This window comes from Danio rerio, chromosome 22, assembly GCF_052040795.2.
Source record: "Danio rerio strain M-AB ecotype USA chromosome 22, GRCz13ab, whole genome shotgun sequence".
Classification (NCBI taxonomy): domain Eukaryota; kingdom Metazoa; phylum Chordata; class Actinopteri; order Cypriniformes; family Danionidae; genus Danio; species Danio rerio.
Window position 1 is genome coordinate 107613 of NC_141042.1, and position 24552 is coordinate 132164.

Sequence of the window (24552 nt, forward strand, 5' to 3'; positions counted from 1 at the left end):
CACTTGGAACAGAATCCTAGTGACATGTGACTGCTTTTTCTTCTTAGAGCATTTCTTCCATTGATTTAAAATGTTAAACTAAAATAGGAACACAGTGGCATCAAATGAAACTCATAAACATGCTGTGTTTTCCTAAAAAATAATATTGATTTGAAAACTGCAACCTACAAAATAACATTCTGTGACATTGCTGCATCTGTTCACCTAAAATTACTACATGCATACACCAATATGACAGTAGTGTTCATATTAGATGAATGACAACATCTGCCTATTTCTCTCGGGCACAGAGAAACATCACACCGAGTAAAATAACATGACCAAATGCGGATGGCCTGTTTTGCTGAGTGCTCAGTAATGACTCTATATAAAAGGCAGCTCCTGACCCCTGCAGACTCACAGTGACCAGCCACAGGTGAGGGAACTGCCCATTTTACCACAAGAATTCATGTAGAAGGGCTGAGTGTCTGAAATTAAATTATGAGTACTAATCCAAACTCCTGTTTTTTCAGAATCCATAACTCGACATCTGCTACTTTCATCTCTGAGCATCAAAAAAGGTAAACCATACCACTAGCAAATAAATATTGTGATGTTAGTGAAAGAATAACACATTCTTAATGTGGAGCAAAGTCAAGAGATAGACACTAAGCTGTAATAAGATGTATATATAACTCCACAGTAAACCGCAACCATGGGGGATGGAGAAATGGAGTGTTTCGGCCCGGCGGCCATTTACCTCCGGAAAACAGAAAGAGAGAGAATAGAGGCCCAGAACACTCCCTTTGATGCCAAAACAGCGTACTTTGTGGTGGATGCAGACGAGATGTACCTGAAGGGTACTCTTCAGAGTAAAGAGGGTGGCAAAGCTACTGTCAAAACTCACAGTGGGAAAGTAAGTATGACAGAGAAAATACCAAGTTCTGAAAAGTACTTTGCAGCGGTGTGTACAGAAAGTCTCAATGTTCATTTCAGACCGTCACGGTAAAAGAAGATGAAATCTTCCCCATGAATCCTCCCAAGTTTGACAAAATTGAGGACATGGCCATGATGACCCACCTCAATGAGCCTTGTGTGCTGTATAACCTCAAAGAGCGTTACGCAGCATGGATGATCTATGTGAGTCTCTGTGAATCTTATTTTACTCCTGGGATGGAGTAGCAGCACTGTAAAACTGGACTGTCAATCTCTGTTTCAGACCTACTCTGGCTTGTTCTGCGTCACTGTCAATCCATACAAATGGCTCCCAGTGTACGACGCAGTTGTTGTGGCTGGATACAGAGGCAAGAAGAGGATTGAAGCCCCACCTCACATCTTCTCCATCTCTGACAATGCCTACCAGTTCATGCTTACTGGTGAGTGGATTCAAGTGAGAGTTAACTCAAACTTTTACACAAAGAAAAAGAAAAACGACATTTCTAAACTGAAATGAACAGTGAACTGAACACCAAACTTAGCTTTTGGCAGAACTGCAGCTAAACTGCATTACTGATGAGATGAACAAACACTGAGTAATATGATAACTTAATTAAAATAATGACTTTATTGTTATTCAGAGATTTAGATGAAAAACCTAAATCATCTACTGACTTTGCAGTTTAACAATCTTTACTGAATAAAGTGCACCAGAATTAATGGTAACATTACTTGACCTGATGTTTAAACTAAATTATGTAACTTTTACTTGCTCAAAAAAAGCAAAATGTAATAAGTAGTTAAAATAAATTCAAATTTAACTCATTAGACAGGTTTAGCGGAAGACACTATATTTTGTTATTTGTATAATGCAAATAAATGCAAATCTTAAAAAGGGGAATGAAGATCAGCTTCTAGTAAATTGTGCTTAACAAGCTAGAGAGTCACTTACATTGTGACAAACTTAATTTAGCTAACGAGATATAGTATCAATTTGATTTAAATTAAGCATTTTCAATGGAAAAGGGTGCTCTTAAGAGTGTCTTTAAGTCGTTATGTAACACCCAGAGGTGGGACCAAGTCATTGTTTGGCAAGTCACAAGTAAGTCTCAATTCATTGCCCTCAAGTCCCGAGTCAAGTCCCGAGTCAAGACAGGCAAGTCCCGAGTCAAGTCCCGAGTCAAAGGCAACAAGTCTCAAGTCAAGTCCAAAGTCCTGCAGTTTGATTTTCGAGTCTTTTCGAGTCTTTTTAACAGAAAAATAAAATATATACAGATTAGGTATGGTTGTAAGATCTGTATTAATTAAACAAACCTTTTTTATGAAAGAACATCGCTCAGATATATAAAAATACAAATGCAATTTTCTGAAAAAGTACTGAACAGTGCTGCGTCTCGTCTCCACAGCATAACGCACAAGAACGAGTTCCACCAAAAAAAGACTCCATTTTGCCTCACATCACACAGAAATTGCAGGTCTGCTGGTGTCTAATTCATTAAGTTTAGTTGTGCTATGTTATGTCTTCGGTGATCAACTTGTGATTAACCAAAATTACATAACCTCAATGTGGTAGCAGTAGACCAACTCCTGAATATGCTGCAAAGTTAAATTGAGTGAAATTGGAATTTTGTCAATTGAATCTCGTGTGTGCTAAAGAGATGGAGTTGCAAATCCGTCTAGCAGCAATGTAAAATGGTAGCACATATTGTTAATGAAGTAGGCTACTTCATACAAACAATAACGTTGTTTTCTTCACATAACGTTGAAGAGTTTTGCTCTCTACCTTGTGTGATGCTCGTGCACGGATTTCCTCTGTTTGTGGACAAAACTGATTGCGAGTTCTCAAATATACGCTGCTCACGCGCAAATTTTCTCTCGCTCTCAAATATGCACTGCTCACACACAAATTTTCTTGAGCGCTCTCAGAGATTATATGCAGACTCACAATTTGTGTCGTGTTCCCTCTTCCTTTCATGCTATTTGATATGATTCATATTGCTGCACTGTTTAATAACAATAACCAAAATACTAAAATAGACTTACATATTAAATGTTTAATCTAATAAACCATAACATTTTTGGTTGTTTTATATGATGAGATATTTTCAGTTTCAAACACTTAAAGACAGAGAATAGACCAGTGGTGCCCCCCTGAAAATTTGCTTAGGGGTGGCCAGAAGAGGCCAGCTACGTCAGTGGCACCAATCAATCCACAATAATTTAGTGGCTGCTATTTATTTATTGAAATATTGCATTGTATTGCATTTATGTAAGTAGATTTAAATAAATAATGTCAACAGCAAAATCATATCGGGGTGGCTAGAGTTTACACAGGGGTAACACCCCTTGTAAAGGGGTTTACACCACTATAAGGCACCCCTGGAATAGATGTTGGATGTAAAGAATACATTTTATTTTAAAAGAATTTAAACAAAAACTAATGCAAGCGGAAATGTAACTGTGATAAAATAAGGAAACACTTGATAAGGTATTATAGCCTACTGTACTATTCACTCTTCAAATAAATCTCACTATCAATCTCATTTTATCATGGCAGATAAAATAAAGTAAACTAGTGTCTGCTGGCTTCCACTTTGCTGATGAGATTGTGGAGGACATTTTCCATGTCATCCTCTTCATTTTGAGGAAAGCTGTGCCACAGGGCCCCTGAACACGTATATTGGCATGTACTGTGTTTTGAACAGTAGCCTACTACAGTAAAGAACTTCAATTGATCAGTTGTGGTAATACTATAGTTGCTATGGTAACACAAGTGTAATATAAACAAATTACCCAGTGCTGTAGTATTTTACAATATAGGGTATTTTATACTACAAATCACTACACTTTACTGTAGTAAAACTAAAGTATTTTATCTGTTCACTATTGTTAATACTACTATAATAAGTATAATACAAGTATACAACAAGTATAATACTCAAAAACACTAGAATTTATTAAAGAATTTACCTTAACCTTTTAGTTTTTTGTGTATTGTAAATAAATAGTAAAGCAAGAAAGAAACCATATCAACATTCTTGGAATAACCCTTCGCTAAGCCTCGCCCTCCTTGGTTACTGTTGCTACGCCTGTCAAGCGTTCATGCCTGGCACATCTATTACAGTGTGTATGCGCTGGTGTCAGACATTCCCAAGGATTTAATTAGTCATTTTTGACAAACAGGTGAGATATCTGAGAAAGCCAGACAAAAGAGGACTGCAGTATACATTACAGGGGTATATTCACAACATAATAGCAACTGATTAGAGAATAATTTTATCAAAATTGAAGCAAGGTTAGCCTAGCAACCTCATACGCTGAACATTCAACAGCATAGTTCATGCACAGCAGGAGAGGTGAAATTATAAAATAATCTAATAACCTAAGAAACTGATAGATTTGTGCCGAATATTACCCATAACAGTGTACAGTACCTATTACTGTCAGCATGTTTGTGTGCTCTTTATCCAGTTTTTATTCAAATTTGCAGTTAAGTGGAAGAAAAAAAAATTGAAATGCAAATCAAAGTATAAATAACAGAAGTGAACAAATAGATATTTCCTACCAGCAAATATTAGTGTATGTATTTATATGCGTTACAATGGCGAGGGTTTAAACTAAGCAGTGCTCATAATATCGAGTGGAAAAAAAGAAAAAGACCGCTGGTAAACATAACCTGCTTTTTTTTATAAGAACACAGTTTAGATCTGTTAAGGATAAGAGGAGTGTGAGTTATTGCCACCTATCACTGAATGTGAATATCGAAAACAAAATCAACTTAGCTGTTAACTCCTTTACCGCCCCTCACACAGCTTGATCCACGCTGGCATTTCTCCTCTTGGGCTTTAGGTTTTGAAAAGGGAAAAATCCCACCACCCAGTCCAAACTTTTAGGATAGCGGGTGTCAGATTTGCACAATCCAATAATTGCGCAACGATTTGGCTTGTTTCCCTCGCTCGAAAGCTTGACAGAGCCCCTGTCCGTAGCCACGATTGGTAAGCCGCGATTGATGGGTGGCGGTTTTTGGGCATGGCTTAGCGAAGGGTCAGTTTAAAAGGAGGATCCCGTGAGAGCAAAAGCACTAAAGGTATGAGACGCAATCGTAAACAAAAGTCAAGCGAACGCAAAGAGACTGAATGCACGAGCGAGCGAGAGAGAGAGAGAGAGAGAGAGAGAGAGAGAGAGGTGTATGTTGTATGTGAGAGAGAGAGAGAGACAGAGTATTGGCACGCGAGTATTGGCTCGATCTCAAATTCAAATTCTCTCTGCGTTCGCTTGACTTTTGTCCACTCCGGCGCCTCATAGTAGTCACGTTGGATACTGACGAATCAAAACAATCTACCGTGCTTTGATTGGATGTCATGCCGAAAGCGCGCATGCTCACACACACACGCGCGCATGCTGTCACACACACACGCACGCATGCTGTCACACACACACACACATAAACAGGGAGAGAGAGAGAGCGGTCCATGTCAACATACTTTTTTATCTTTGGGCTTTTCATGGGAAGCAGCAAGTCTTTACAAGTCAATGGGGGCAAGTCCTAGTCAAAGTCCGAGTCATTTATGTTCAAGTCCAAGTCGAGTTGCAAGTCTTTTTATATTTTGTCAAGTCGAGTCTAAAGTCATCAAATTCATGACTCGAGTCTGACTCGAGTCCAAGTCACATGACTCGAGTCCACACCTCTGGTAACACCTAACTATACTAATAATCAGTGTTATCACTTACTCAATCCGCAATTTGTACAGTAGATAGCCACAACCTAGCACTGAACCTAATGAACCTCCAGTGCTGGGAAACACCAATACAATCTCTCATTCAACAGTACAGCCTATTGAGTTATTTAGGTGTCACCTGTTTTGAAAACATTGCTAAGATTCCATTAACAACAATTCTACCTTTAATTTTAAAATAATTTTCAGATCGTGAAAACCAGTCTGTCCTGATCACGTGAGTAAATATTTTCCTACAACAAAAAAAATTAATATGATAATGTGAACCATATATTTTCTAAACAAATGATAATCTTGTGTAAATCTCTATAGTGGAGAATCTGGTGCAGGAAAGACTGTGAACACGAAACGTGTCATTCAGTACTTTGCAACTGTTGGTGCCATGTCTGGAGCAAAGAAACAAGAGCCTGTTGCTGGAAAAATGCAGGTCAGTGAACACCTATTCATGTGGTGAATTACAGAATTTAAACTTCACCTAATACCTGTCCACTGTACTAAAATACCATCCAGGGGTCACTGGAGGACCAGATCATTGCTGCAAACCCTCTGCTGGAGGCTTATGGTAATGCCAAGACTGTGAGGAACGACAACTCCTCTCGTTTTGTAAGTTACAAATGTACACAATTAAACAATTGCACATTTGAATAGATTTTAAACTGGTAAACCATTGTAAATTATTTTAATCTTTATAGGGCAAATTCATCAGGATTCATTTTGGGACCACTGGAAAACTGGCCTCAGCTGACATTGAAACATGTTAGTCAAGTATTCAAATTTAAAGGCATGTCAATTATTCAAGACTAGTCCATGTCTTACTATGTTTTTTTCTTTGAAAGACCTGCTGGAAAAGTCAAGAGTAACATTCCAGCTGTCTGCTGAGAGGAGTTACCACATCTTCTACCAGCTCATGACTGGACACAAGCCAGAGCTGCTGGGTGAGAAACCTACAGGACTGTCTGTTTCAGGTCTTCTTGAAAACCCTGTTAACATATACTGTATATCAATTCTTCACAGAGGCCCTGCTCATCACCACCAACCCTTATGACTATCCAATGATCAGCCAGGGTGAAATCACTGTCAAGAGCATCAATGATGTGGAGGAGTTCATTGCCACAGATGTATGTGGACAAAAAATAATATCAGTGTTGTCTTAATGAAATATATAGACATAGATAGAAAATAACCCTCAATACTGCATTACATGTGTTATAAGATATCTGTCTCTTTTTGGCTTTCGAGTTATATGTTTAATTGGTTTGTGTAAAACAGACTGCCATTGACATTCTGGGCTTCACTGCTGATGAGAAAATCGCCATCTACAAGCTGACCGGTGCTGTGATGCATCATGGGAGCATGAAGTTCAAACAGAAGCAGAGAGAGGAGCAGGCTGAACCTGATGGCACTGAGGGTAAGACATGGCAGAAGCACATATTAGCATGCCAACATTGGCTTCATCAGTGACAATAATGTGTAAATCTGTTCTTCCTCAGTGGCTGATAAAATCGCCTACCTCATGGGCCTCAACTCTGCTGACATGCTGAAAGCTCTGTGTTACCCCAGAGTGAAGGTCGGAAACGAGATGGTGACCAAAGGCCAGACAGTTCCGCAGGTGATCACTTACCTGCTTGATAGATGAATGCATCTAGAAATTTCTAATAGACCTGAACAGTAGAAGGTAAAGCCTAATATCAACTAAACCGACTCTTGAATTTCTCAGGTGAACAACGCAGTGTCAGCTCTCTGCAAGTCTGTCTATGAGAAAATGTTCTTGTGGATGGTCATCCGTATCAATGAGATGTTGGACACAAAGCAGCCCAGACAGTTCTTCATTGGTGTGCTGGACATTGCTGGATTTGAGATCTTTGATGTAAGCATCAGCCTTTTATATCCATAGTAAAACATAGAACATAGTAAGAACTTGCCTCTGCTCTATTACCAGTTCAACAGCTTGGAGCAGCTTTGCATCAACTTCACAAATGAGAAACTGCAACAGTTCTTCAACCACCACATGTTTGTTCTGGAGCAAGAGGAGTACAAGAAAGAAGGCATCGAATGGGAGTTTATTGACTTCGGTATGGACTTGGCTGCCTGCATTGAGCTCATTGAGAAGGTAAGAAGACATTCAGCAGCTTAAATGCCTATTCACATCATGCCTGTACTGATAATGAGTGTGAATATTTCTTTAACAGCCAATGGGCATCTTCTCCATCCTTGAAGAGGAGTGCATGTTCCCCAAGGCCACAGACACAAGCTTTAAAAACAAACTACATGACCAGCATCTGGGCAAAACTGCAGCCTTCCAGAAGCCCAAGCCTGCCAAAGGTAAGGCAGAGGCTCACTTCTCTCTAGTGCACTACGCCGGCACTGTGGACTACAACATTGTTGGCTGGCTGGATAAGAACAAGGATCCACTGAACGACTCTGTTGTGCAACTCTACCAAAAGTCTTCACTCAAAGTGCTGGCCTTCCTGTATGCCTCTCATGGAGGTGAAGGTACGACCATCTGCATTTACAGACTTCTTATGTTTTAAGTTTGTGCAATTCAAACTAAGAGAGACCTGGTGGCATGCTGGATAATTAGTCAGCACAGTTGCCTCACAGCAAGATCACTGGTTCGAGTCCCAGGTGGACCATGAGGCCTATCTTTAATGTAATATCTTATGTCATCACATATTCCAAAGTTTCATAAGATTAACTTTATACAAGAAAATGACACAGCAGTTAATAATGTGATCACCAATCAACAATTCATTGAATGAGTTAATGAAAAGCAGCAAAAAGTAAACAACAACTTTTTGTCACAAAACAGCTGAGGGTGGCGGCGGCAAGAAAGGAGGCAAGAAGAAGGGTGGTTCCTTCCAGACTGTGTCTGCACTGTTTAGGGTAACCAGATTCTCTCTTCTGATGAAGGATGTGAAATTCATTGTGCATTAAAGATTAGACTAATGCAAACACTTCCACAGGAGAACTTGGGTAAGCTGATGACTAACCTGAGGAGCACTCACCCTCACTTTGTGCGCTGCTTGATTCCTAATGAGTCCAAGACTCCAGGTATACAAGATCTCTAATAGCTTCAATGCGTCACAGTTCTGAAAATATTTCTGGAACCAATACAATATCTTTCATTCAGGTCTGATGGAGAACTTCCTGGTTATCCACCAGCTCAGGTGTAACGGTGTGCTGGAGGGTATCAGAATCTGCAGGAAGGGTTTCCCCAGCAGAATCCTCTACGGTGACTTCAAGCAGCGGTAATGATACTCTCACTACCTCTAACTTAAACATGATGCACTAAATATACTTCAACATCTGATAATTCTGATTTTGAAGTTTTACAACATGACTCTCACTGAATATTCTCCAGGTACAAAGTATTGAATGCTAGTGTCATTCCTGAGGGACAGTTCATCGACAACAAAAAGGCTTCAGAGAAACTCTTGGGCTCTATTGATGTTGATCACACCCAATACAAGTTTGGACACACCAAGGTGAGCTACTCTGCATCCATACCACACGGCATGGCAAAAAAGCATGTGGACAGCCACATTGGAAATTAATTGTAGCATGTCATCCTATTATTTTAAAATAGACCTGTTTTCTCATCCATATTAAATTATGCTATTTGCCTTCTTCAACATGACACCACTAATACCTGCCAAATGTTCATTTAGGTGTTCTTCAAAGCTGGTCTGCTGGGTACTCTTGAGGAGATGAGAGACGAAAAACTTGCCTCACTGGTTACCATGACTCAAGCTTTGTGCCGTGGATATGTCATGAGAAAAGTGTTTGTTAAAATGATGGAAAGGAGGTATAATTATAATTCAAGACATTTTAAACAAGTGTTTGTTACTAAGAAAAGGTAAATACTGACTTATTGGTTACATTTTAAACAGAGAATCAATTTATTCCATCCAATACAACATCCGCTCATTCATGAATGTCAAACATTGGCCATGGATGAAGCTCTACTTCAAGATCAAGCCTCTTCTGAAGAGTGCAGAGACTGAGAAAGAAATGGCAGCCATGAAGGAGAACTTTGAGAAAATGAAAGAAGATCTTACGAAGGCATTGGCTAAAAAGAAGGAGCTGGAGGAGAAAATGGTGTCACTTCTTCAGGAGAAAAATGACCTTCAACTACAAGTAGCATCTGTGAGTATTTCTTTTTTTTAGTGAGTCTATACAGGACCAACAACTATGAACATGAATTAATAACTGCATCAATCTCAATGAACAGGAAGGTGAAAACCTCTCAGATGCTGAGGAGAGATGTGAAGGTCTCATCAAAAGCAAGATCCAGCTCGAGGCTAAACTCAAAGAGACAACCGAGAGGCTGGAAGATGAGGAGGAAATCAATGCTGAACTGACGGCCAAGAAGAGGAAGCTGGAGGACGAATGCTCCGAGCTGAAGAAAGACATTGATGACCTGGAGCTCACTTTAGCCAAAGTGGAGAAGGAGAAACATGCAACAGAAAATAAGGTTCACATTATTTTCACATCTTCACACTGTGCTGTTCAGTTTCTTGAGAATACAATCAAAGAGCAATGTTTCCATTTTAGGTGAAAAACCTGACAGAGGAGATGGCCTCTCAGGATGAGAGCATTGCCAAGCTGACCAAAGAGAAGAAAGCCCTCCAAGAGGCGCATCAGCAGACCCTTGATGACCTTCAGGCAGAGGAAGACAAAGTCAACACTCTGACTAAATCTAAGAGCAAGCTTGAGCAGCAAGTGGATGATGTAAGATGTTTAACGTAACTTTAATTACTTCTGTAAACAACACCAAATTTTAATGTTCTGGTTTCTGTAACAACAGCTTGAGGGCTCCCTGGAGCAAGAGAAGAAGCTCCGTATGGATCTTGAGAGAGCCAAGAGGAAGCTTGAGGGTGACCTGAAACTGGCCCAAGAGTCCATAATGGACCTGGAGAACGACAAGCAGCAATCCGAGGAGAAGATCAAGAAGTGAGTGGACTGCAAGACACAAATTATACACAGTAGAAAAAGTAAATATTTTACAAATTCTTACAGAAAAAATACTTTAACAGGAAAGACTTTGAGATAAGCCAGTTCCTCAGCAAGATTGAGGATGAACAGTCTTTGGGAGCACAGCTTCAGAAGAAGATCAAAGAACTTCAGGTAATACTAACTCTATTGCTGTGAAACTTTGTAATAGATATATATGGTGGAAAAAACCTGTATCACAAATAGCACATGATAATTCCTTTATTCTATTTTTAGGCCCGTATTGAGGAGCTGGAGGAGGAAATCGAGGCTGAACGAGCTGCTCGTGCTAAAGTGGAGAAGCAGAGAGCCGATCTCTCCAGGGAACTTGAAGAGATCAGTGAGAGGCTTGAGGAAGCTGGAGGTGCCACTGCTGCCCAGATTGAGATGAACAAGAAGCGTGAAGCAGAATTCCAGAAGCTGCGTCGTGATCTGGAAGAGTCCACCTTGCAGCATGAAGCTACGGCTGCAGCTCTCCGAAAGAAGCAGGCAGACAGTGTGGCTGAGCTCGGAGAACAGATCGACAACCTCCAGCGGGTCAAGCAGAAGCTGGAGAAGGAAAAGAGTGAATACAAGATGGAGATTGATGACTTGTCAAGCAACATGGAGGCTGTGGCTAAAGCAAAGGTAATGTCGTAATTAAATCATAACAAATATATAAAACCCTATTTGCAGACACCTGTACATAACTCTAAATGTCTTTAGGCTAATTTAGAGAAGATGTGCCGCACTCTTGAAGATCAGCTGAGTGAAATCAAGACCAAAAGTGATGAAAATATTCGCCAGTTGAATGACATGAATGCACAACGGGCAAGACTTCAGACTGAAAATGGTAAGACATGGCAGGTGAAACTAAAAGAATTTATTAAAAGTTCAGGTAAAAAAAGCTCTATTCATGATAATACCCATTATCTTGTGTAAAGGTGAATTTAGCCGACAACTGGAAGAGAAAGAAGCACTTGTTTCACAGTTAACTAGAGGAAAACAGGCCTATACACAGCAAATTGAGGAGCTCAAGAGACATGTTGAGGAAGAAGTCAAAGTAAGTTTATACAAAATACAACTTCTGTTTTCTGATAACTTAAACAATTGGAAAGATAAGTAGACTCTTTAAAATACTGTTTCCTTTAAGGCCAAGAATGCTTTGGCCCATGCGGTTCAGTCTGCCCGCCATGACTGTGATCTGCTCAGAGAGCAGTTTGAGGAAGAGCAAGAGGCCAAAGCTGAACTCCAGCGTGGAATGTCTAAGGCCAACAGTGAGGTGGCACAATGGAGAACCAAATATGAGACTGACGCCATCCAGCGTACAGAGGAGCTTGAGGAATCCAAGTAAACAAGCAAAGAAAAGTCTTCACTGTTTCCAATTTATTTATGACATATTAGGGTTCAATGTATTTTATGTTTTAAAGGAAAAAGCTGGCTCAGCGTCTGCAGGATGCTGAAGAATCCATTGAGGCAGTGAACTCCAAGTGTGCATCGCTGGAGAAAACAAAACAGAGACTGCAGGGTGAAGTAGAGGACCTCATGATTGATGTGGAGAGAGCAAATGCATTGGCTGCTAACCTTGACAAGAAGCAGAGAAACTTTGACAAGGTAAGAAAGAAGTGGAACATCTAGATTCCTAAACCCTGAACTGCAGACCATGCTAATAAACAATGCCCACATTATCAGGTCCTCGCAGAGTGGAAGCAGAAGTATGAGGAAGGCCAGGCTGAACTAGAAGGGGCTCAGAAAGAAGCTCGCTCTCTCAGCACTGAGATTTTCAAAATGAAGAACTCTTATGAAGAAGCCCTGGACCAGCTTGAGACCCTGAAGAGGGAGAACAAGAATCTGCAACGTAAACGCCACTTTTATTTACAGAAAGATTTTAATAAGAAACAACAACAAATAAATACAGTTTTTTTTAAACCCATTTAGAGGAGATTTCTGACCTCACTGAGCAGCTTGGAGAGACTGGAAAGAGCATTCATGAGTTAGAGAAAGCCAAGAAGACTGTGGAGTCTGAGAAAGTAGAGATCCAGACTGCACTTGAAGAAGCTGAGGTACTATTTCTTTATCACTTAAAATTATAGAACTGTTTTGAACAACAATAACAGGAGTTTAACACTGTCATATAATCCATCTTAATAGTGCTTCAATACAAATCAGGAAAATGAAATTAGATTGTGTCTGTTTCTCCTGTAGGGCACCCTAGAGCATGAGGAGTCCAAGATTCTGCGTGTGCAGCTGGAGCTGAACCAGGTGAAGAGTGAGATTGACAGGAAGCTTGCTGAGAAGGATGAAGAGATAGAACAGATCAAGAGGAACAGCCAAAGAGTGATGGATTCCATGCAGAGCACTCTGGACTCTGAGATCAGGAGCAGAAATGATGCCCTGAGAGTCAAAAAGAAGATGGAGGGAGATCTGAATGAGATGGAGATCCAGCTGAGTCATGCCAATCGCCAGGCTGCTGAGGCCCAGAAACAGCTCAGGAATGTCCAAGGCCAACTCAAGGTATCTTTGTGAATGAAAAGAAACGTTTGACATTTTAAATGAATGTAAGATAATTAACAAAGAAAGAACATTATCACAGGATGCCCAACTGCACCTTGATGAAGCCATCAGAGGACAAGAAGACATGAAGGAGCAGGTGGCCATGGTGGAGCGCAGGAATAACCTGATGCAAGCAGAGATTGAGGAGCTGAGAGCCGCACTGGAGCAAACAGAGAGAGGCCGCAAAGTGGCAGAGCAGGAGCTGGTGGATGCCAGTGAGCGTGTGGGACTGCTGCACTCACAAGTACAGAAACTCATCACGAATGCATTTAAAAACACATGCAAGGCTATTTGAAAACAGGCAGACACTAAAACTATCTATAACTTGCAGAATACAAGTCTTATTAATACCAAGAAGAAGCTTGAGGCTGATCTGGTCCAAATTCAAGGTGAGGTGGAAGATTCAGTTCAGGAGGCCAGAAACGCAGAGGAGAAGGCCAAGAAGGCCATCACTGATGTGAGTGTTTACATTCTGTTGCTCTATTCTCTCGTAAACTCTTTTACTGAGCAGCCTGTGGTTACAAAGGAAAGCTTCATGGAAGGTTCTTCTACAAACTCTGATCGTTTAAACTTTATTGGCTGATATTTCAGGCTGCCATGATGGCTGAGGAGCTGAAGAAGGAGCAGGACACCAGTGCTCACCTGGAGAGGATGAAGAAGAACCTGGAGGTGACTGTCAAAGACCTGCAGCACCGTCTGGATGAGGCAGAGAATCTGGCCATGAAGGGTGGAAAGAAACAGCTCCAGAAACTGGAGTCCAGGGTAAGGTTGTGCGGCTAAAAACAATTGGTTCTTAGATTTAAAGGCTAGACCAGTTTTGTCAATTACTCTCTACTTTCTCAAAGGTTCGTGAGTTGGAGAGTGAAGTTGAAGCTGAACAGAGACGCGGTGCAGATGCTGTTAAAGGAGTGCGTAAATATGAAAGGAGGGTGAAGGAGCTCACCTACCAGGTAAAGCAGCACAGGAATTTGAAATGTTACACTGCAGTTTGTAATATACATAGTTTAAGGCTACTAACAATATTTACACCGACAGACCGAGGAAGACAAGAAGAACGTGACTCGCCTCCAGGATCTGGTGGACAAGCTGCAGCTGAAAGTGAAGGCCTACAAGCGCCAGGCTGAAGAAGCTGTAAGGCTAATATCCAATGCCTCCTGCAGTGTGACGCTTTGATAAAATGACAGATAAAAGTGGATGGATATCTTGTGTAATCCCAACAGGAGGAGCAGGCCAACACTCACCTGTCCAGGTACAGGAAGGTGCAGCATGAGATGGAGGAGGCTCAGGAGCGCGCTGACATCGCCGAGTCCCAGGTCAACAAGCTGAGAGCCAAGAGCCGCGATGTAGGAAAGGTATTGCAATGTTCTTTATAAATGGTGTTCAGGGGTTGGTTATTTTACAGCATAATAAACACAAATTTTGTCAAGAGGTATTATATTAAAAAAACATTTACCTAATACATATACATCTTTTCTGTCTACTAAAGAGCAAGGATGAAGAATGAAGACAAGACATCTTACCACATCTACAAGAAATATAATATAATATTATATAATGTACTGTGTGTGGTTGTGTAATGTCTCACATGTGCATTAAATGCTCTGTCAAAGCACTGCTTGTTTGTTTTTGTAGCTCTGCTGGTAGTGTATTGAATCTACAATGAGTCAAATGTCATAATAATCAATTCCATATTAACTGAAGTTTTATCTTCAGAGTCAGGTTTATGCCGATGGGCTATATGCAATGCAAGTCCTTTCAGTTGCCAATTAACTTTCGTTGAAAGGTAACTGACTATTTTCAATTTCAATATATTAATTATTCAATATATAAATAATTGAAATGAACATGACTGAATTAAATATACTGCTCAAAAATAAAGGGAACACTAAAATAACAATATAGATCTGAATTATTGAAATATTCTTATTACACAATTTGCATGGCTGAATGTGCTGACAACAAATTCACACAAAAATTATCAATGGAAATCAAATGTATTGTTCCGTTGAGGTCTGGATTTGGAGTCACGTTCAAAATTGAAGTGGAAAAACACTACAGGCTGATTCAACTTTTTTGTAATGTTGTTAAAACAGTCAGAAGTCTAGTAGCATCAATGCCTTCGTCTTGCATGAACTGCTGACACACTCCAGCCACATGAGGTCTAGTACTCTCTTGCAGTGAGAGGAACCCCACTGGCAAAGTTGGGGGGGGTTGTAGACTCTGCCTCGTGCTACCACTAAAGTGAATGCATTCAAAAGTGACCAAAACATCAGCCAGAAAGCACAGGATCTGAGGAGTGGTCTGTGCTCATCACCTCCAGAACCGCTCCTTTATTGGGGTATCTTGCCAATTTCCTGTAATCCCCACCTGTTGCAACAGCACTTGAAATTGATCGTCGATCAGTGTTGTTTCCTACGTGGGCAGTTTGCTTTCTCAGAAGTGTGACTGAAATGGAGTTATGTTTTGTTGTTGAAGTGTTCCCTTTATTTTCTCAGACATACGCACTTGGCAGCTGGTGCATGTGTGTCCATTTAACCCTCTGGGTCTCCTTGGTCACTTCTCACCAAATAATTTTTGCTTTTAAAGCTTCATCGGAATTGTATGAAACTTGACAACTTTTTCTGATTTTGCAATGTATACATAAACAATTGGGGTCAAGATTCGAGCATAAAAAGTTTGGCAGCTAACCTATGTATCTATGATAAATATTACTTCATCAACATGTATTAATAAAACTAAAGTCTGGCTGTGCCCAAATTAGACAACATGTGATTAAAATAGCCAGGCTTTATTAGCCAACTCCATTCGTACTTCAAAATGAGCGTCACATGCTGTTATCCCAGAACACAAACCATATGAGTGCTGTTAGAATGCAGAGAACAGAGTTGCATTCTTGTGGACAGCACTCCTGACAAATCATTGTGAAAATAGAGATGGCCATGACATGCATTGTTCAAAGGGGAGTCTGCAAATTCGTGCAAGTCTGTCAGATAAAAAATGCTTTAAACTTTTCCATATTTTAGAAAAAGTAAGTTTGTTAATGTTTGAATAATTAATGATTTGCTTTATCCACCATTGACCCAACTGCAATTAAACAAAGTTTTCCATAACCTGACCCACCCGTATATTAAACCTCAGCTCCCTGGATATAACTGACATCTCCACATCCCTGCACAATGGGCTTTGTCAAGAGAGTGACATGATAAGGAAACATAAATCACACAGACTTGATTATCTAAACTTGTGTATGTCATGTTCACCAGCGAACAACCACCAGATGTTGCTGGTAAACATTCACACATAAACATTCACACTCCTTGAACTACATATCTGCCATGTTATAGACTACAACCCAGTCATGCCACACACACACAACCGGTTCCAGATCCACACTGATTGCTCTCTCACAGCTGAAGCCACTCACACAATGATTCTTTGGACTATTTAAACCCCTCTTTTCCACACACATGTTGCCGAGTCTTGTTTACTGTTAGTGACATTACAACGCGTTTCCCTTGTCTACCTTTGCCGTGTTTTGATCCTTGACTTGTTTATTTATTTAATTCTGTTTGCTGCCTGCCTCTGACCATCAGCCTGTTGTTTTGACTTCGACTCTGGATTGCCCTCATACATCTGTTTGCCGGTATTGACCACTGCTTGCCTGACAATTCTAATAAACCTGCACGTGGATCCAAACTTCTGTTGTTAGTGTCACTCCCCGTCGTTACAGTGTAAACCATATAGTACATTCTTATCCTTTAATGGTGTGCTTAATCTGCCATCAATAAGGTGTAACGATTTAAAGTGTTATTGATGATTAATCAAGTTGACAATAATACATAATGCACCAGATTTAAACTTTCATACAAACTACAACAGATTTATAGAGTTCTACACTGTAAATGAGAATAGTATTCCTTACTATCAAAATTCTAGTGTGTTTACTTAATTTTAAGCTAATTGTTGAGTTTACTAGAAATGCATTAGTGTTGCTGACATAGTAAGGTATAAAGTTCCCATAACTAATGTAATATGAGTAAAATTGCTTATAAGGGCTAAGCCATGCTGTTACGCATGCGTACTGGGTGGTGATTTCCCATCCCCCATCCCGAGTCACAACCAACCGCCACCCAGCACCGCCATTGTAGGACAGGATTTCCTATTGAGAAGATGTACTGCTGTAAATCAAGGTAAACTTTTCGTTTTAATTACTACTTTGATTTTATTTGTATAGTATCAGTAATCTGTTTATTTCCTGCACTTTGTGAAATTGTTTGCTGTTTTGTGAACTAATTAATAGCCCATGATGTTGTGACTAAACGTTTTGACCACTGCACGTTATTTGCAATACTGTCTACTTTACTAGATAAGCTATTTTTAGCTGCTTAGTCCTTTTTAATAACTATTAATAATTTGTAAAGTTAGTAGTAATTTGTAAAGTGGGCGTTATGCTCTAAAAGAGCGGGCCGCGCCATTTTAAATGATGCACTGAGAGAGCAAGAGCGCGTGCAATGATCCGTTCAAATAGATGTAAAGTTAACATATAACGTTAGCTGTAGGTCTACATTTTTAAAAAAGAAAACGAAACCTATTTATCCGCATTACAAATACAGTAACGTTAGTTATCGCTGAACTTTAGTGGCGCTTTTTGTGACGAAAATATGCGTGTTTTTTTTTTTAAGATTTACTTTTATGAGATCACCTGCAGGAAGCAGGTGAGGAGATCAGCTGTGATTCGGTCCGGCGTCAGCGAGCGGCTCATGACCAGACCAGTCGTTTTTTTCTCCATGATCGCCGGGGCAGCAGCAGTTTTAACCCGCCGAGGCTTTTAGAACATTATAAAGCAGTTTCAGCTCAAAATGGACCCGTGAGTGTCGTAGGTAATTTAGGATTTCGATGCGATTACGATTCGTGTCACTGTATGAGGCAGATACATATTTACACATGATGCTAAAGTGTGCTTATGCTAACAATCCCTATGAAACTTAAAGTTAAACTTATGAAAATGCGAGAGATATTTAATTAACTCATTTATTTGTTTTATATGCTATTTGTCTTTTCTTTATGCCGTTTTGAAGGTTTATTCCAGTGTTGCCGTTACGTTATTGAGTGTTTTGTATTGCTGTAATGACAAATAAATCTGACCAGACGCGACTGAATATGTGTGATGGATAACGTTAATGATGAAGTAATATAACTCGTACAACCAAGCACAGAAACATCCCATGTTTGCTCAATATCACACAAAGGCATCAACAAGCCTTTGTTATAAGCAAACTTTCTGTAAAGAAACAGGCTTTGCCAAACCTGTTAGTTTGCATTTTTAAAGAAGGTTTCACTAATTTTTAACAATTTAGGGCAAATAAATTTGAACAATTACAAGGTTGTTTAAAATGTAGCACACCATTAGAGTATTGTGAGTGGCATATTTGGTTTGTAATATCATTATACCCTTTATTTATTTTTTATTTCAGACTACCAGTTTGTGAGCTGATATGCAGTGGAAATGTAAGTTTTGCACTTACACATCAAAGAAAACTTTTTGAACAATACCGCACAAGCCATAGAACATATTCATGAATTGTTCTATTAACGTTACCTTGTCTCCATACTGAGTGTCAGGGTAATTTTAAATTGTTTAATGCATTAAAAGTACATTTAACAAAATTCTCAGCAAAGAACTGCATGATCAAGAATAGTCCGAATATTTTGTCCATTTGAATAATCATCTGAGGACTAGTTAGAAATAGGGTTGTTGTGTTGTGATACCATTAATTTATGTTACAATACTATACCAGCTGAAGTATGGTGATACCAAGTAGTATTGCAATACTGTAATTCATAACTTAAATCCATGAAATAAAGAAAAATGTCAGAAATAATATATTGTATATGTTATTACAGGCCTACTTGAATTTAAATAATTCCCTTATTGTTGAAAAAAGTATTTGCACATCTCTTCACCTAAAATGTATTCATTCCAGCAAAAAAAAATACATTAAAATAAAGATACATAAAGAAAAGAGCATTTTTCGAACAAACCTAGGCTATATGAAGTGGTCAAAAATTGTTTCCTGTTGCTATTTTGGGTTTTTCATCTATCATACTTTTTTCACACTAATTATCGGATAAGAATCCAAAGTAATTCAAAATTTCACTTTATGAGTCATTCTTTTTAATAGATTGTCACGGTTGTTGTAGCTATTATATCATATTGACAGGAACAGAAATAAACGAATTCCGATTCAAAATGAACCATCACAAAATATGCAATAGGCTACTATAAAAGGCGCAAATTCTACAGTTTTACAACCTTAGAAGGCTCCATAGACTATTAAAATACAATGATCTGTTGTTGCTGAATCGTGTAAGTATTTTAGTGACTTTTTCACATGCAGCATTATGTATTGTAGGCAGACTGTTAATGACAATACTACCGTTTACAAACTATAGTGGCACCGCCAGTATCTTGGAGCCATAGTATCACGATACTACCATAGTACCAGTAAACCGTGCAACCCTAGTCAGAAAGTTCAGTGTCCTTTTAAAGACATCAATTGAGACAAATATTTATTCCACTTTTAATGCGCATAAAAGTAAGGCACACCAGCAACAATGCCATGATTATATTTAATCGGGGGTTGTGTTTATTACTGTTTGGTGACAAGTATAGCTCATGCTTTTGATGACAGGCGCCGGGAGTATTTGGCAGCTTTTATTATTCAAGAACATTTAACTATGTCATGTTAAAGTGTAACATCTGCTGCTAAATGGCATTGCATTGTATCATTGCATGTGTTTCTGATTTCTGTTTTTTGTTTTAGAATTTCGCTTAGCCATGTCAATAACACTTCACGTTTTTGTGCACAACAGTGACATCCAGAAGGAAGTCATAGAGGAAACACCAGCTGATGCAAGTGCTGCAGAAGGTTTGTTTTCTTTTCATAACTTTGTGTGATTTTGTGAATTTGTGTTTTTGAATGTTATTAATGACTAATAATGTTTTGATTGGATCTTTGCAGAATTCAATCGAATATCAGGAAGAAATGTGAGATCCAAGTTCTACGCTGCATTGGACACACACTGCTCGTTTGATTGAAATAAAAAAAAAACAGGAGAAAATTGCAGAAGAAAACTAGAAGAAATTTTCAACATGTTAATTCAAAGGTATTTTTGTGACATCATCTTTGAATCATAATTTGCATTTGATTGCAATAAATTGCATTTGATGTTTTCATTGGGCTATAATGCATGTATACCTGTCTTTACTTTTTCAAGGTCATCTGGCAGCAGTTCTCCGGGGTCTTTCAGTACTTTAGAGGGATGAGTCTAAAGAAATTTTCAGGATGTGTTTTGTAAGTAGTATTATTGTTTCTGCTTTCTTAGACTGGAAATGAAGCAGTCATTCCAGTTTACTTCACTTATTAATAAAAATTTTCAATTTTATAAAAATAAAACAAATGCATTTAATGTAAGTATTTGAAAGTAAGAAGGATGTTATATAATGGCCTTTGGAGCAAGAGCATTGCTATGTTGCAAATACAGCAGCTTGTGCCGTCACAGGGTCAGTTAGCTTCATAGGCCAGTGAAGTAATGAATGCATTTCTTTAATTTTTAAACACACTTGTTTTGAAAAGGAGGAAGATTAGCTTGAAAAAAAAATCTTAATAAGTGTAATACCTATGTAATATGTTGAGAGAAATATAATTTCAGTTGAAAGAACCTGCTGGACTAAGATGTAAAAAGATAGTGTTTAAAGCCACAAAGTCAAAGTCAAAGACGCTCCGTATTATAACCAACCCTGTGAAGTCACCTGCTGTGGGATTGTAGATGGCTACACCCTTGTTCTAAAAGCCATACTAAAACATCAATTTTCTTATTAAAAAATAGTTATTAATACATTTTTAAAAAGTGTGCTAAATAATGCAAACTTGACTCACTGCTTTAATCTAGCAAAACCAAATGCATTCATGAATCGGTTCCCAATTTATTAAGTTTTCCCTACAAAATATTTATATTGATTATGTAGCACCAATTGGTCTCTCACACATTTGCATTTAATTTCTTGAAAATGTTTTAAAAGTACTTTTACTGCAGTTTGTTTTATTACATTACAGTGTTTCTTTAATTAAAAAAATTATTGTTCCTTTAGAATAGTATCATGTTCAAGATACTGGAATTTAGTACCAATCTCTGCTGCAATTTTAAGCAGCAAATTTCCTGCTAACATTTTAAGCACTTTTGAGCACATTTTTAAACAGCACTGTTTTGCCATTCTGTTCACATGCTTAACAGAAATGACACTCAACAATGCTCAAATGTTAGCAGGAAATGGATGTTTTTAAAATTACTATATGGATTGGTAATAAATTCCACTATCATGACAAGCCTAGTAGAAGCAGTACAGGCAAATCCATCGTGTTGGTCTACATTGAAGAAGGAGCACCATAGCAAGGCCTTCTTATAAGAAGCATTTGAATGTAAAATGTACTATAAACACAAATAGTCATGCTAATAAGCAACTAGTTAATAGGATAATTGGTTCCTACTAAAGTGTTACTAAATTAAGCACAAGGAATTGTATTTTTTTCACCTCTGCTTTTGGTCTCCTGGCCACTACAGGCTTTATTAGTGCCATTTAGAATATCAAACTTTACTTATTTTTCTTTCTCTATTCATAGGATGTAATTGTAGAGTCGGACTTCAGTGCAGAAGATGTTGGCCTGCTGACTGTCGTGTGTGAAGATGTCTAAAGAACCTCATTATGGATGCAATGTGGGCCTTTATACTGGAAGGAAAAGTGGTTATGGACTTTGCCACATGCAGTATGTCTCTTTTTTTGCTTTGATTTACACACTGAATTCGGACTACCCAAAGACTTTGAGCAATGCATTTGAATTTGTTCAACGTGTGTTGCTATTGCTGGGAGGGAAGCGTAATGTGTTTTATTCGGCGAGTGCCTATATACTGCTGTGCTTTATGTTTAAAGGTTCAGGTATAATGGCATGTTTAATTACAAAGTGTTGCTTTTTAACATGTTGCTGTTTGCAGTGTTACATTTAGGACTGCAGCATTTTGGTGTTTAAAACACTTTTTTTTTTTTTTTTTTACCAAAAAAGTGTATTGTGATTTATAGGGTTGTCAAAAGTATTGAGTTTGGTACCAATCGGTACTGAAATAAATAAAAAAAAAGTCCATCCATTTCCCACTAACATTGCAAGAACTGATTGGCCATTGTGTTCACATGCTCAGTAGATATGACTGATTGGCTTTGAAGGTCATTATTTTTACCACACTTCACTACTGTTCACCAGGTGCAAAGATACAAAGACACTGGATAACTTCAAAGCACTGTCGATCAGTCGATTCATCACCAGATAGCTTATATGTTAGCTTCTAAACAAATCAGCTATCGACATGGCTTTGAAACACTTCAGTGTCTGTGTAACTTTGTTTGGACTCAGTGAAAAATGGTAAACCTATGACAGTCACAGCCAATCACAGTCATTTCTGTTGAGCATGTGAACACAGTGGCCAATCAATGGTGTTTAAGAACGAGCTCAGTAGCACTCAAATGCTGGTGGAAAATGGATATTTTTAATATTTCAGTATTGATTGATACCAAACTCAATACTTTTGACCACACTAATGTGATATTTTCTGTAGGAAAATCTAAACTACACAGTCTAACAAATTAGCTTTAAAGCTTAATATCTGTTCCTCTGTGAGTGTCTATATGCTGCCATGTTTAAGGTGCTGGTGCAATGGCATGTTTAATTACACTAATTCAAGTATCTTTTTTCCAAGTGTCAAGTATTTAAAGTTTTTTTGATAGATTTTCAAACCTTTTCGAAAACTTGTGTTTTAGGGTTGAACATGTTTATTATATTTTTTGTCTGTATTGCTGTTTACAGTATATTACAGCACTTTACAACAGGTTTTTACAAAACTGTATTGTGTACAAGTGTATTGTGATACTAAAATATCACAAGTGTATTGTGAAATTCTGCTAATTTTGTCAAATAAAATGTTTAAATTTAAGACCTGTATAATGTCATTACTTGTAGGTTGAACTACATATTTTATGTTCAGTTTAATTGAAGAAAATGTGGAAAACGATTGCACATAGTTTCTTTAGTTGACATTACTTAAAATGGTGGATTAAAACAATGTTGAGACTACTAGCATTCAAGATGTTAACTGAACATGGTAGAACAGTATTAGTTAAATAGAGTTATTAAAGTAATCTTACTATAAAACCCTAAGTAAGATTACTAAATAATGACAAGTATGTTAACTAGAATTTTCTATTAAACTTACTTAATTTTTAACAGTTAGTTTACTTTATAAGTTTTAGTTTTCTTACTTCAAGGCAATAATTAAACTTAACTTAAGATTTCCTTGTAAGTTTATATTGCAAAAATAAGGCAATCGGTTTCCAAACTTTTTTAAGTAAACTGAACATGTTAGAATTTACAGTGTAGCTTCACGGTTTAAATTGTCAAATTACACTGACCTCAACTAACAATGTGTGTGTGAATTCAAAACTGTCAGATTGGAGTCACTTACAGTAGATGTGCACAGCAGGTAATCACAGAACTGCAAAACTCAGCAACACAGGGCTCTATCATACAATATATGGCATGTAGGACGTGGTTTGTTGCTATTTTCTTATGGCCACAGATTTCATTTGTTTACAGTTGCTATTTTGAAGAACCTAAATAGACCCGTCATTGACCAACTAAAGCTGCTCTAAAGTAAATTGCGCAGAGTTTTAATATTTAAAGAGCACAAAGAAATGCACCTATGCAGGTCAAAAACGTAAAAACACATTGCTCAGTACACACCGGATGTACAGCAATACACAAATATCTTTACAGATAAAAACATTTGAAACAAACTTTTATCTTTTGATTGGCTCCTATCATGCATTCTTCACCTGGTGTGGCTTTGAAATCCAGCTCTGTTGTAGTCAGTTTATTCATGACAATTTCCATGTGTATAATGTTATTAGTAGTAGTATTTATTATATGCAATTTTATCTTTGCTTTAATAAAAACAAGCTTTGTATTTGTCTACCTGCATCACCATATTAGGCAAGTGGACATGTGTTTGGATATAACTCTTCATTTTTACTGCTCACTTATTTATTTGCTGGAGATTACAACTGAATTTAGAAATAGTTTTGAAAGCAATCTTTGCGATTAACAAAAGAAAATTAAATATGTGGGCTAATGGATGTGTTCAGTGGAGTAAGTTTAAACCATTTCCACTTAATTCACTTAAGGAGTAAAGAGTAAAAGTAAAGAGGCTGAATGAAGGAGACTCGTTCTTTATCCTCGCGCTGCAGATGCTCTGTTTAATGTTCAGCTTTTCC

The 24552-nt window shown here is 38.2% G+C and overlaps 1 protein-coding gene and 1 long non-coding RNA gene across 2 annotated transcripts; both read left to right on the plus strand.

Moving 5' to 3' along the window:
• The first annotated feature begins 255 nt into the window (after positions 1-255).
• On the plus strand, positions 256-14787 carry LOC108181090 (myosin heavy chain, fast skeletal muscle). Its single transcript, XM_087303296.1, has 41 exons — positions 256-415; positions 513-560; positions 683-895; positions 976-1119; positions 1199-1355; positions 5841-5868; positions 5964-6078; positions 6162-6254; positions 6344-6407; positions 6488-6586; positions 6666-6769; positions 6921-7059; positions 7142-7260; positions 7369-7518; positions 7591-7761; positions 7841-8144; positions 8461-8534; positions 8615-8702; positions 8782-8899; positions 9013-9136; positions 9320-9456; positions 9542-9797; positions 9883-10125; positions 10206-10382; positions 10459-10604; positions 10688-10778; positions 10881-11270; positions 11349-11475; positions 11567-11685; positions 11776-11972; positions 12053-12236; positions 12315-12480; positions 12561-12685; positions 12828-13136; positions 13216-13419; positions 13507-13632; positions 13767-13937; positions 14021-14125; positions 14211-14306; positions 14396-14527; positions 14662-14787. Exons 3-41 carry the CDS (start codon positions 695-697, stop codon positions 14677-14679), a joined length of 5811 nt encoding a protein of 1936 aa, XP_087159422.1. The 5' UTR covers positions 256-415; positions 513-560; positions 683-694; the 3' UTR covers positions 14680-14787.
• A 3114-nt stretch (positions 14788-17901) lies between these two features.
• Positions 17902-22212, plus strand: LOC137488988 (uncharacterized). Its single transcript, XR_015521398.2, has 6 exons — positions 17902-18055; positions 18650-18683; positions 20049-20104; positions 20198-20342; positions 20454-20530; positions 21857-22212. It is a non-coding gene; the product is annotated as an uncharacterized LOC137488988 (long non-coding RNA).
• The last annotated feature ends 2340 nt before the right edge of the window (positions 22213-24552 follow it).